Source organism: Atta cephalotes (assembly GCF_000143395.1).
Source record: "Atta cephalotes unplaced genomic scaffold scaffold00040, whole genome shotgun sequence".
NCBI classification, from domain to species: Eukaryota; Metazoa; Arthropoda; class Insecta; order Hymenoptera; family Formicidae; genus Atta; species Atta cephalotes.
The window spans coordinates 1,240,502-1,255,193 of record NW_012130104.1 but is presented as its reverse complement, the minus strand read 5'-3'; the positions used below and the strand labels follow the sequence as shown (position 1 = coordinate 1,255,193).

The following is a 14,692-nucleotide window of genomic DNA, read 5'->3' as shown; positions in this document are numbered from 1 at the left end:
GTATGTAGTTAGTTATTAGTTAGTATGTATGTATGTATGTATGTATAGTATGTATGTATGTATGTATGTATGTATGTATATATATATATATATATATATATATATATATATATACATACACTTTTTTCTTCGATGTGACACAACTGTTATAATATATAATATATAATAAAAATCTTGCGGTTTTAATTCCTTATCATTAACATTGTTTAGTTTGGCAAGTATTTGCTAATCATTTCATCATTGACATTTAATTAAATTTACACTGGGAAACTCTAAGCACTACAAAATTGCATATATTTACAGCATAGACTTATATAACAGATTACGTCGCATTCATACATGACAACTGAAGACACATATGATAAATAGAGACATGAATGATCTGTTACTTATTCAGTTACATATAATATTACACAATTGAATAAGGAAAGTATCCGATTGACTACTACTCTTTCTCTCTCTTACTAATGTTATCCTCACATCTCCAATAGAAGGTCTATTATGCAAGTCTATGATTTACAGTAAAGTCTAATGTATAATCGAAAAGCACAGGTAATAGGAATAAGAAATAATAAATTTCAACTTATCAGAAACTGTGTATTCTGAAATATACGTTTTTGATAGGTAAAACTTATTATTTTCTGTTCCTATTGCCTGTGCTTTCAATTGTCTCTGTGAGGTTTTATACCTCAAGGCATGGTGGAAGCTTTATATCGACATATTATTGTACTAGATGGAGCGTCAAAATGTCGAATTCTCTTTCTACTATTGTCCTATTGGTTGATATTACCCAACAGAGAAAATCGAGAGAGAGTGGACTCACCCGAAAGCCACCATTTGTAATACATCGTTGAAATGTAGCAGATATGAAGCCTGTTTTTTGGCTGAACTTTTTTACATTAGTTCATCCTCTTTCCTCTTCTTCCTTTCTAAAAAGAAAAGGAAGAAAGATGAACTGGTGCAAAAGTTCAGTCAAAAGAACAGGTACGTTATGGAACGTACATAGTGCGCTGCACACACTAGTATTGATCACACACACACACACACACACACACACACACACACACACACACACACACACACACACACGCACGCACGCACCTAGATTGTGTGTATGACATATATGTACATATACATATATGCACATTTACGGAAGTGTACTACAAATGGCGGAACCAATTAGAGAAGAGAAATACTCCACTCTCCTTCGATTCTCTCTATCAAACATCGTTCTATCTCTTTCTAGGGGGTTGGTTGTTCCATCTTTTGGTAAATTTTACTTCTTGGATAAGGAGTAAGATTATCTATCACATGCGTAAATTATCAGATTTACCTAACAAGTAAAATTTATCAAAAGATGGAACAACTAGCCTAGGTCTTGATAGACCTAGGCTAGGTTTCAATGCTAAAATATTAAACACAATGCGAGGCAACAGCGATAAGAATAGCAATAGAAATGCTATAGAAATAAGCGATATATAATTGTCGCCTCCTGTTGCACAATGCCGCGAAATAAATAAAAAATGCCAATCTGATTTCGTATATAGACTGTAGTATTTTTCTATCCACTTTAAGGTTATATCACATATAAACAGAATTGAAAAATCTGATTGGTAAACTATAAGGCGATAGACACAGAATTCCAACTCGTCGAAAATTTATCACTATTGCCTTATTCCGTATTCTTATGTGCATTGACATATGCATTCCCATAGATTGGATTTCTCTATTCCTATCGCTATCGCTATTGCTATCGATATCACTGTTGCCTCGCATTGTGATTTATGCTCCGTCTAGTACTGGGTGTTTTCCATTTGATGACACAAGTTGACAAGTATCGTTTTATCCTTGTTGACATTCAGAGAGTGATAAAGATAGAACGATACTTGTGTCATCAAAGGTGCGTTTGGAGAGACGCTATTAGTAGCGCTATTTGTGTCATTCTATCCTTATTTTACGTCTAATAAACAAGAAGATAGAATGACAGAAGTAGCGCTAACAGTTTTCCCTGAATGCACTATAAATGGAAAGCATTCATTATATGTCGATGGGTGAAAGTATATTATATATAGGTGTGCTCTTGCACATTTTGAATATAAGAAGAATGAGATCCAGAAGCTATCATGTTGCCGCGGTTATTTGAAGTTATGTCAGTATTATTTTACATATTCATAATATAATAAATTTGATTTTATCTTGTGCAATAATAAAAATAATAATTTTAATTAATTAAATACTTTAATAATATAATTAATTAAATTAAATAATTAATTAATTAAATTTAATAATTTCAATTATATAATTTATAAAATTTACATGTATATAGACAATATACATATAAATAAAATATAAATAATTTATAATTTATAATAATTTAGAAAAAAATATTTCGAAAGAAATGCAAATTTCTGCATCTTTTTTTTATGAAATTATTTGTGCACGTTTTTATTTGACACATACTCATTTTCGCGAAATATTATTTTGCGTCACTTCAAAGTTACCGCGATGCAATGTTTAAAATGGCCACATCTGGTTATGCGCAGAACGGTACGAAATTCGTCTTGAAAACGAGTATACTTAATATACTTCCACCATGCCTTAAGGGATCTGAAAATCTAAAAGTATCATATATACATGATAACATCACATATGTTCCAAGCTCGATGTGTCTTCGACAACGACATTATCAAAAATATATTACCTTGTAGAAAAATAATAATCGAAAAATATAATATACTTTTGTGCAATATATCTTTGTGCATGACAGATTTGATTATGTATCTACGCGAAGAAATTTATGATAGCGCTGAAAATGATCGCGATAACGCCGTTTATCACTATTCCATTTGTATAATACATACATTCTGTACAGTACATGTACATTCTGTATCAAGGCATCCTGTGCAATTATATATAGATTTAATACTTAATAATCGGTTTTGTGATACTTTATACTTTATACTTACAAAAATTGCTGATTAACAGATAAAATGTCGTCTATTAAATTGTTGGAATTGTTGAATAATCGTAAACTAAAAGGAAAAAGAAAACTAAATAGATATTTCTTGCGTACTAACGCATTTCCGCGTGTGCAGAAATGCAAGAATTCACGACCCGAATTCTATCGTGTCTTGCTCGATCGGTTTGAACTCGTAGCTTCCGCGGCCATCCATGTGTAAGTAGTACTAAAAGCAATAAATAGAAAATTAAACAAAGATAAAATAACATAAAAGTTACAAAACTTAATAATACAATAAACATAAATACATCTGTTGATCAACGCAAAAAAAATAAATAGATTTATAATACCTCGTGATGCTTCCAAAGGGAACGACGATGTGAGACTGTGAATAGCGTGATGTTCTCTTGTCTGCAGTATCTGTACATAGAATCTTCGACGTCGACACTGACAGCACTCGTGCACTCGTCCAGAATTGCGAATTGCGGTTTATGATAAAATAGTCGAGCCATCTTTACAAATAACAAAAATGATTAAAAAATACTTTATCAGTATTAATTATATAATACTTCATCAATAATAATTATAATACAATAAAAGGTCTGTTCTTTATAACTGAATTAGTGTACACTTGTACTGAAAATGAAGTAAATATATATTTGACAGATAGTGAAAATGAAACAAAAAAAGAAAGATTTTAATGCAATTCATGTAGTGGTAAAAAACAAACATCGATAAGATAGTACAAGGTATAAACAAGATATTAAGATATTTCATATAAATCATCGACGAGGTACCATTAAAAACGGTCGACGCTTATGGAAATTCGCGTGCCTATTAAAATTTAAGTGATTAAGAGTAAGAAACTAATAATACGGTACTAATTTCATAATTTATTAATTTCGGGGGACATGTACATATGTTTAAAACTTAATAATACTCAATTTTTATTTAAAACTGTGATTTTAATGTCATTCGAGTTTGATTATCAATAGAGATGATAATTGCAGAGAAAAAATTATAATTTTTCGGCAATATAAAAGATATAGCAAAATGCATACTTATTTATATAATAAAAAAATCACGAATTTAATAATATATTGTCGAAATATTTACTATGATAAAAATCATAAATTTTCATTGTCGGTAACGTCGTTCTTATTTATCCCCGATAATTATCCCTACGAAAATTTGCCCAGGGTCGACAGTAGTAATGCCGATTCTTAAAAAAAAGGATCGATTTTCGGAATCGATCCTTAAATACTTATATAACAATATTTATATTATATAGACGAGATTTCTTAGAATTATTACATTGTACTCTTTGTGTACATACGTATTAACATCGATTTAAATATATTGTTAGTGGACTTAAGTAAAGCTCATAGCATTTACAAAAATATAAGGCAGTAAACATAGCAGTAAGCAAATTGGCCAATCACAATAGAGTTACTTTACGTTCTCTATTGTGATTAGTTGATGCAATTACTGCTACGTCTTATTACTACTGTCTTAAGTTTATTTTATGTGTCCCTGATTTGAATCACAGTCGTTTTTTAATCATATTATTTAGAACTTAAACGGATTACTTCATAACTTTTTAATAAATATCATTGCATTGCGCTCTTTATGTGATCACATTTAAATTATTGCCTTACATTTAAATTATTATCTGAGAATAATTAATAATTAATTAGCGTACAATCGCTTCGTGCGCCCTTCCTTTTAAAATTAACGATTTGTAAAAATTGACAATTGTCGATACGATTCTCTGAAAAATTGGATCGATTCCGAAAGAATCGAGAAATAAAAAAATCGATTCTTGATGCATCGATCCAAGAATCGGCATTACTAGTCTTTAATATTATCTCATTGGTATAACTCAATCATATAAATCAATGATAAATGTCAGTCTTGAGACATAAGAAAAGGAAAAAGAACTCACTGCTATACGTTGCTTCTCGCCACCTGATAAGACGTCCATCCAATCAGCCACTGCGTCCCAACCCTCTTTTTCATTGTTGACGAGATTCTCCCTGTCCAATAGATGAGTCAATTGTACCAGCTCTAGGAACTTTTTCAAGTCCTCATCATTAATGTTACCACGTCTTTTCATCTCTTCCTTCGTGTGAGGATATATGATCTGGTCTCTCAATGTACCCAGTGTCATGTAAGGACGTTGCGGAATGTAAAAGAGCTTACCACGCGGTGGTTTTGTAATAGTTCCAGACCAAATCGGCCACAGCTAAACATTACGATTCGAATTGATTAAAATCAACAAAAAATATAAACCTGTTACTATATGCTAAAAAAATACTATTCAATAACAATTTTTAATTCATTCTTCATATCAGAACTAATTTAATAACAAGATTTTATTAAAAAGAATCAAGTAGATTATGATATAGTTTATGAAAAATTAGTTCACAAAGTTATAAAACAATAGCAATAAACTAGAACGATAAGATAACAAGCATGTACTTCGCCGAGAATTCTAAACATAGAGCTCTTGCCGCAACCATTTGGACCGCAAATCAGTACATTCATTCCCGATTTCACTTCAAAGGATAGCTCCTTGATGAGTATGTCTCCGTTCGGCGTCATCAGGGGAACATTGTCGAACCGTATAATGTTGTCGCGTGGTACAATTTTGCCTTTACCAGGATAACCGATCACTTTGTCTTTGTAATCTGAGATCATTGTTCGCTCGTATTTCCCGGCGTTTAAATCGTCAAGAACCAGTTTGATCTCAGTAACCCGCGCTGTGAATCCCGCCAAACGCGTCAATTCCCTGCCGGCCACTATCAATCGGCCGATCGCCTCAGCCAATTTCACCAGCATCCGGCCGTACGTGTAATACAATCTGAATCTGTGATCGGGCGTGCCGGAGAGTACAGAGTGATTCTCCTGGAAGAAAGGTATGCTCACTGCGTAGAAGCCGACTATGGTGGCAAAATCTGACAGAAAATATAGCGATTAGTATTAGAAAATAAAAGCAGCAATTAAAAATGAAGTGGAACATGTGTTGTTAAGTTTTTGTCACAATATAAATCATTTCTTACATTTTCCAACATAATTATCTACAACGCCCATCAAGGCTTTAAATTCCAAGAATTTACGAAGATGAGTCACCTATAAAAAACAATACAAAAATAAGTAATATTATTCATAAGTATAATATATAGAATATACATTATATTCGGAAACAAAGTTCACTCACAAGTTTATGAAAGCTAGTTAACAGTGTCAATTTTTCCCTGTTGTTTCCTCCATAAAACGCTATCTCTTCCGAGTTAACGATTAACCTTGAATTGATATGACGATATTCTCCTTCTAATCGTTGCTCTTTGACCGTCATTGTTCCGATAGGTTTGCGAAGATGAGTCAAGCAGGTACCAGCTATCACTAAATACGAGAGTATAAAAAGTGGCGTCTGGAAAAATGTAACATTACTTTGTAGTGATAAAATGCTAACCACTAATGTCCATCTCTACCAATGTATTCTACTCCTAAGAATGAGAAAAAATGAAGAGTAATTTAAATCGAAATTAAAGTTAATCTACATTGGTAGAAATAGATTTATGTTGTATACCTGTCCGCCAATAGTAGCTGTTAATCTGTATACGTAAAGACCAATGTCCAATAGAGGCTTCGCAATATTACTGTAAAGATCTGTACAGCTTTCACAGAATTTATCGATATCTGTAGTTAACAGCTGATCCGGATTCGCGATTCGGCTATCCAGATTACTCATTTTATAATAGGTAAAGCCTCTACGAAAACAAGAATTAATTTTTAAGTATTATAATAAAATTTAATATTTTTAAGTATTATAATAATTTTTTAATAACATTTTCATTTATCTTTCCGATATAAGTAAAGTTTATTGTAATAAATTATTTAAGCGGAAACTTGTACGACTGTCAACAATAGGTCAAATATTTTGCAACATTATGCTAAGATACAAACGCATTGATAATGAATATATCAGATTAATTATAAGACTATTGTTTTATAAATGAAACCGAACAAAGTTCAATTAACAAAGAAATATATATCAGTTACTTACTTAAGATAATCATCCATTAAATTACGCGTGATATTCGTACGCAATCTTAATTTCATTTCGCTTAAAGCATATTTCAATATGTTGTTCACGATCGCTATCTAAATTAATACAATAAATTAATATACGGAACATATTAAACGCGTTTAGTAAAGTAGCTTTGCAACATTTGTAAAATTCTTTAACACAACTGATCTTACCATTAATTCCTTACTGGACTTGAAAATATAAACCAATCATATATTAAAGAACTTTGCAACAGCTGCGAAGCTGCTTTTTTTTGTAGAATGTAGTCATTATTAAGTATTTTTAAAAAATTTCTCTTTCTCTCTCTGGCAATAAAAAGATTTCCATTACCATGCCATATACAATCTTCAAGTAGACTGTACCAATAAAACTCAACTTACCATTGGAACCATACCAAATAAATGGAGCAAATATCGCCTGAATAATAGATGATTCATGTTGACAATTGACCTGATAACAAAGTTCTGCGTTAGATAAATGAAATTTTTTGAAACCATCAATAATTAAAAACACTGCACATACGTTTCTAACAAAGTAGCCTTGTTGATAAGCCATAAGTCACACAGAGTCCTGCCAATTAGGGCGGTCGCCACCAGGAATAGAAAACCAAACTCTGGTGATAATACACCAGGGATACCGATTTTAAGTAGTTGATAGAGCCTACGGAAGAAGACGGCATTGACCTGTGCCTTGGGACTCTTTGATTTTTGCTGCGGAGGTACATAATTAGTATGATCTTGACCTATCCTTGCATATTAATTCTGTTCTTTTTCAAAAGAAAATTCTGAAGTGATATGAATATACCTTAGCAATAAGTTGGATATTCAAACAGAATACAAATTTATAATGGAGTAAAAAATGTTCATATATTTTCTTAAAAAATTAACACAAAGTCAAAAGCTATAATTAAATTAACTTTAAATTAATATAATTAACATGTTGTTAATAGCTCGAAATAAGCCATGACATTGTATTAATTTTTATACAAATTTATATTATTATATCAAAATAACATCAAAATAACTTCAAGTGATTACTAAAAGTCATTTTTCAATCAATTATAATGCCTTTTCAATAATTTTAATGCCATTTTAATGTTATCGCTTCTTATTATGCTTGCGGATATAGTTTGTTTCATTTCAATTTATTGCATTCCCTATAGTAACATAATTGGTTCAAATCTTCAGAAGAACTACATCCTCATAAAAAACAAAAAAGACTACACAAAATTTAAACGATACGTCTTATTAAATGAATAAAAAATTAAACTCAACAATGTGAAGCAAAGTCCAATAATTCAAATTTTATTTAATCGACTTTTATTTTTAATTAACATTTTTAATGCATCCTCCTTCTGTCTACGGACGCGCAATTTCCGCGCGAAAGGAGATCCACCCCTTTTCTCCCGTTGCTAAGAGGCGCAGGACTTCTATAATTATACTATTATATATGGGATTCGACTTTCTACGAAGCGTGGAAAATTGTTCGTTCCTTGGTAGGAAGAGAGGTGGAGTGGAAATTGCTTTGCACGGAAAATCGAAATTCATGTGCAACAGTACAATTATAGAAGCTGTGTACTCTTAGCAGAGTGGGGGGGTGGAGGAGTGGAGTGAATCTTCCTTCCCTGGTGAAAATTTTTCTCAGAATTTTTCATATAATTTTTCAGAATGTCTATATAATTTTATAACTTTCTCACATTTCTTATACGAATTGAAACACTTTTCAGAAAATCTACATCTTTTTTCAGAAAATCAACATCCCGTCTCAAAATTTTCCGTATATTTTAATTATGAAATATAAAAGATTTCTAAGATTTTTTTGTAAGTATAACTTCTGATGAAATGTTATAAAATCTAAAAAATTTTTAAATATTTTTTTTAATTAAGTGATAAGAATCTCAGAATATTTCAGAATTCACATGTATGAAAAATTCTGAGAGAAGATATAAACTTTCCGAATATTTCTGAAAAATGTTCCAATTCGTAATAAAAATTATAAGAAAAATTTCCTAGGTTGGCAAATCGTTTCTTTCCTTAGCAGGATTGTGTTCCAAAATTCAACTCTTCGAGTATCATTTCATCTTTTGGTCACCGAAATAAAGATAAAGGATACTCGGACAGAGTTAAGTTTTGGAACGCACCCCAGGGGAGAGATGGGGTGGACCTCACTTTACTTGCTTCATTGTCGAGTTTAAATTTTCATTCATTTAAGTAAGGTGCATCATTTAAACTTTGGGATGGCCTGTTTATCAGTTTTTTAAATATATCAAAGTATTGAGTATATGTTCATTACGTATGAGACCTTTTTGTATTATAGAAAACATGATAAACATTTTTTGTTTAAAATTTTTTTGTAACATGAACAATTTCAAAGATAATCGTTAAAAACTTCTGTTTTAGTATGTTTTTTTTCATTATAGCAGCCAAAATATGAGTAAGCACTATGAGTAAGCACTTTTGTATTGTCATATTCGCAATCAAGAAAACAAACAAAATTATATAAGAAATGAATAATTTTTACGAGGCTATAACTCATTCGAAGATTTATCGCACAATTTATTGATACAAAATATTGGCCTAATATTTTCATGCTTGCTAATAGATTTTCCATTTGTATAAATAGACACAAGTGTCGTTGTGTCTTTGTTATATAATTGTTATTTTTCATGATTAGTCTCCTCACTTCTGATTTTGAAAAAATTCTCATTCGATGCGATTTTTTTTTGCACGAAATGAATGAATCTGATAAAAAAAGTTTCGCTCTGCCTCACGAATCGAATTGTTGCATTAATTGTTAAAGTTATTCAGGTTAGGAAATCTGTCACATCGACGGTATGAAGAGTTGCACAAATTCTCTGCTTTAAAAACTTAAATTCTCCGCTTTAAAAATACAAATTTTTTTCTATATAATTTTTGTTTTTACAGTAGAGATTTGTTCAATTTGCCTCTAGAAATGCGTGAGACACAATGAAAAGATGTGACATAATATTAAGAATTTATATTGCGACATATCTATGTATAGTTGTAGCTAGGAATCGTACTATTGTACTGTAGTATAGTATATATGCAATAGTCAGGCTGTGATAATAAATATTATAAGTGTAGGTAATAAATATTATAAGATAGAAGAACATATATTACGATATTCAAAGAAATGAAAATAAAAATATTAAGAAAATCTTTTATTTATTTTTTCGAGTTCGGTACTAGCAGTGTGGAAGGATGAGTATGGATAAGGAATTTATGTAAACCAAGTCCCCTTCTTCTTGACTATGTAAATGCTGAAGTATAATAATAAATTCTATTCAGTAGAGATTTGTTCTTAAAGCGGAGAATTTATGTAATTGAAACAGAGAAAATATTTTTTCTCACATCCCTCTATATGCCATCGATGACAGATTTCTTAACTTGAATAATTGTCAACTTTAACGATTAATATCTCGGTCCACGGGATAGAGACGGGATTTTTTTTTTAACCAGATTTCATTTCGTGCAAAAACGCGTCGAATTCTATTAAGTCTAATTCTATTAACATCGGATGAGGGATAATTTATGTTTTTAAAGCAGAAAATTTGTATTTTTAAAGCAGAGAATTTGTTTTTGAAGTCGAAAATTTAAGTTTGTTCGCATCGTATGCTCTAAAATGCTTCTACCATAGCATTTAAGATTTGTTCGCGTCGCAAGCTCCAACATGCTCCAACATGCTCCTACCTAGTTCCTACTCATTCTATCAAGCGCGTTGGAATGAGTAAGAGCTATGGTAGGAGCATATTATATAATATGTTGGAGCATGCGATACGAACAAATCTTTACTCACTCTAACATACTTGTTGAAATGAGTAGAAGCTGTAGCAAGAGCTCCTTGGAGCATGCTGGAACATGCGATGTGAGAAACTTGTTTTTGTATAATTATGAAATAAAAATCTTCTTCTAATCTCACTTACATGAGATATCTCTATTTTTAATTGCTGCATTCTGTGCAAAGGCGTTATCTCGACACAAATCTCGCTTTGAAGCGTTTGATGGATCAATTAGAAGAAAGAATTTTACAAACTGATCAATTAAAAAACGCTTCAAAGCGTTTGCAACATTGCGTTGACCATATCCAAAATGAAGTGAAACAAACAAAAAATATATTTGTTTCTTCAACTTACTGCATTGTGTTCAGAAAGTACAGCAATCAAAAACAGACCTATGTTCTTTTGACCTTCTATAATAAGACATTTTCTCAAAAAATAGAGAGGATAATGTTGGTATCAACGAAAACTCTAGATACTATTAGGTGTACAACTTTGCTTCCGCCGTTTTCCTATAGATGGCTTTAGCGGTAAGTGGTGGTCGAAATAAATAGATCATAGACGTCATACAATAAACTTGGGCATCTGTCAACATAACACCCCATAGAAACATTAGTCGATTTGTGTCTGCATCATAAAGTTATTCTCGATTGAAAATGTCAGTTTACGAGTCAAATTCTCGTCATTTGCGGGAGGTTTTAATTTTTTGCTTCAATATGAAGAAATCTGCGGCTGAGCCTCATCGAATGCTCTCAAATACTTATGGTGAGGCCGCTATTAGTGAAAGAACGTATCGTGAGTGGTTTCAACGCTTCAAGAACGGTGATTTTGACGTCCAAGGTCATGCTCTGTATTTGGTGGGACCACCTCGGCGTAGTGTATTATGAACTGTTAAAACCGACTGAAACAATCACAGGCGATCGGTATCGAACGCAATTGATGCGTTTGAGCATTGAAAGACAAACGGCCGCAATACAACGAGAGACACGATAAAATGATTTTGCAGCATGACAATGCTCAACCCCATGTTGCGAAAGTGGTCAAGACATACTTGGAAACGTTGAAATGGGAAGTCCTACCCCACCCGCCGTATTCTCCAGACGTTGCTCCCTCTGACTATCACTTGTTTCGATCAATGGCACACAGTCTGGCTGACCAGCACTTCCGGTCTTATGAAGAAGTAAAAAATTGGATCGATTCGTGGATAGCCTCAAAAGATGACCAGTTTTTTCGACGCGGGATTCGTACGCTACCCGAAAGATAGGAGAAAGTAGTGGCCAGCGATGGACAATACTTTGAATCATAAATGTATATCTAACCTAACCAGTTTTTTACAATAAAGCCTCGAATTTCGGAAAAAAACGGCGGAAGCAAAGTTGTACACCTAATACAATTATAATAAATTTTCTACAGATTGATTATATTACGTAAGTTAGCAGTAAAAAAGTAGTAAAAAAATCTGTTAGTTTTTCGGAAAACATATGTAATTCTCTGTTTTAAAAACACATTATTTTCTATATAATTTTTACTCCTTGTATAATATTAATTACATAATTTTTATGTAATACCATACTTTTTGTTTTTATAGCAGAGAATTGATTTTGGTTATGATATTTGTTTGCTTTAAAAACAAATTCTCTATTATAAAAACGAAAATTATATAGAAAATAATTTAGAAAATTATATAGAAAATAATTGCTTTTAAAGCAGAAAATTTATTTTTAAAGCAGAAGAAAAATCATGTATGAACAAAGTTGGACATATATTAAACATATTACATGTTTTTTATATGTAATATTATACGTATATGTGTTGTACACGTACGTTTTATCATATTATATACGTATTATATATATATGTATTATATATGTAATGGAATCCTTTCTATAATAAGCATTAATCATAAATCAAAAGTCAGAAGCTAAAAATTAATCAATCACAGTCGTCAATTTTTAGCTTCTGACTTCTGATTTATGTCTATTAAGAAGCTACTCGCAGCTCTAAATTGCCCAACTCTGTATATGATTATTTGTATAATGCTAGCAATCTAGAAATTAAAATTATGTCGTTTAGAAATTTTTGTTGGTATTAACATTTCACTTTTCTGGAAAATGTCTAATCCCGTCTATGCCATTAATATGACAGATTTTCTAACCTGCTAAATCTCCATCAACTTTATGCTGATTCTACAATGAGTCTGTAGTCAATGAAATAGCTTAATCAATGAAATTGACCAATCAGCGTTAACTATCGTTACTATCTTCGGATTAAGCTAAGAAGAAGAAGAACGTTAGTCGTACAAGTTGGCTTAAGTCAACTTCCTTGTTAAGACTTAGGATTACCGACTACAGACTCATTATAGAATCAGTATAACAATATCTTGATTTGCGAGACAAAGCGACTTTTTTTGTGCTAGATTCATTCATTTCGTGCAAAATGCATCGAATGAGACTTAATCAAAATCGGAGATGAGGAGGTTAAATTCAACGATTATCCTTTGTTACTCACTGGAATACCAAGATAGAATGATATTTATGTCGATTTGTGTCGACTGGACGAGATTGGAAGCATCGAATGTTGAAACAATATTAAACCAATCTCGTCAATGAATTGTGACATTCGGAGCTGATTCAGAATTCTTTAACAAAGGCCTCGTTTTATATTCTTACCTCCTTGATAATATACTGAATGTCATTGTTAATAGGCCATTGGTTCCTGCAAGCACTCAACGTTACTCAAAGCTACATTCATGGATAGCGAAATGGAGATTGACGCGCAATACTTACTTGGTCTTCTTACTCGTCCACCTGCTACGATTCCTTAGTATCCAGATAAGCGTGCTGACCGCGACCGCGCCGGCCAGGGTACGTCTGGTGGCGAATTTGCTGAGGGCCGGTGCCATCTCGATGCACTCGGTGTCGACAGTCGAAAGTCGAGCTCGCGTACGTGCGTTACTAGCTGCACTGTTCTGGCAGCCCTGGCACGATGATTGAACTATCGCGTAGCCTTTGGAGCATAAAGTCAGGTTAGCCAAGACAAGAGCGGATGAGTCAAATGCCATCACGTGCCGAGATGGTGGTGGTAGCGACGATTAAGTGGGAGATTTAAGATGGAGAGGAGGAGAAAGAGAGAGGCACGAATGAGGAACTGTCTGCTGCCGACGTCGATGGTTGACACAATCAGCGACATTCTGCGTGGACTTTCTGCGATCGCGTAATAGTAGAGTATATATATCTATTATACGTAATAACGGAGATGAAACATATACTCGTGTCGTATATGCCAGCTTTTTCTTCTTCCCCTTCTCCAGTCCGCAAATCTGCGGATGTATTGTGCACTGTGCAATCGTCGCGTTTCTTCTCTTTCTCCTTCCTTGCAGGCACTGGATGCCGACTGGATACAGGATGCCGGCAGCAAAAGTGCAAAATACGAAGTATGCACTCCAAATTACTTTCAAGATTGCAAACATCCGCCATGTATTCGAACAACATGCTAGATAGCTAGAAGCTATCGTTGCGCAGTGATATGTTCGAGGATCCCGAGGGGGGGATCCCATGGGCGAAATGCGAAACGAATTAATTCTAAACTGACATCACAATATATACACGTATACATTTTCTATATATTTATATGAAATTTCTTAATTATCAAGAAATAAAAACTGAAATTATAATACTGTAGAAAAGTTTTTTCATTAAAAAAAAGAAATAGAAAAAAAATAAAAAACATAACACATTATGTTAAATATTAAAAATATTCAAAAATAATAAATATTAAAATATTCAAACACATAACACTTAATATAACATATATATACAATATTAAAAATTAAATATTAGATATG

General features: G+C 32.4%; 1 protein-coding gene across 1 annotated transcript; it reads right to left on the bottom strand.

The window, feature by feature from the left end:
- Positions 1 to 3,107: 3,107 nt before the first annotated feature.
- LOC105622108 (ATP-binding cassette sub-family D member 3) lies at positions 3,108 to 13,750 on the bottom strand. Its single transcript, XM_012203540.1, has 12 exons — positions 13,635 to 13,750; positions 13,518 to 13,563; positions 7,575 to 7,762; positions 7,433 to 7,502; positions 7,029 to 7,126; positions 6,552 to 6,732; positions 6,180 to 6,392; positions 6,022 to 6,091; positions 5,441 to 5,916; positions 4,905 to 5,204; positions 3,310 to 3,471; positions 3,108 to 3,185 (listed from the first exon to the last, which is right to left on the bottom strand). The coding sequence occupies exons 1-12, from the start codon at positions 13,748 to 13,750 to the stop codon at positions 3,108 to 3,110; spliced, it is 1,998 nt and encodes a 665-aa protein (XP_012058930.1).
- Positions 13,751 to 14,692: the final 942 nt, after the last annotated feature.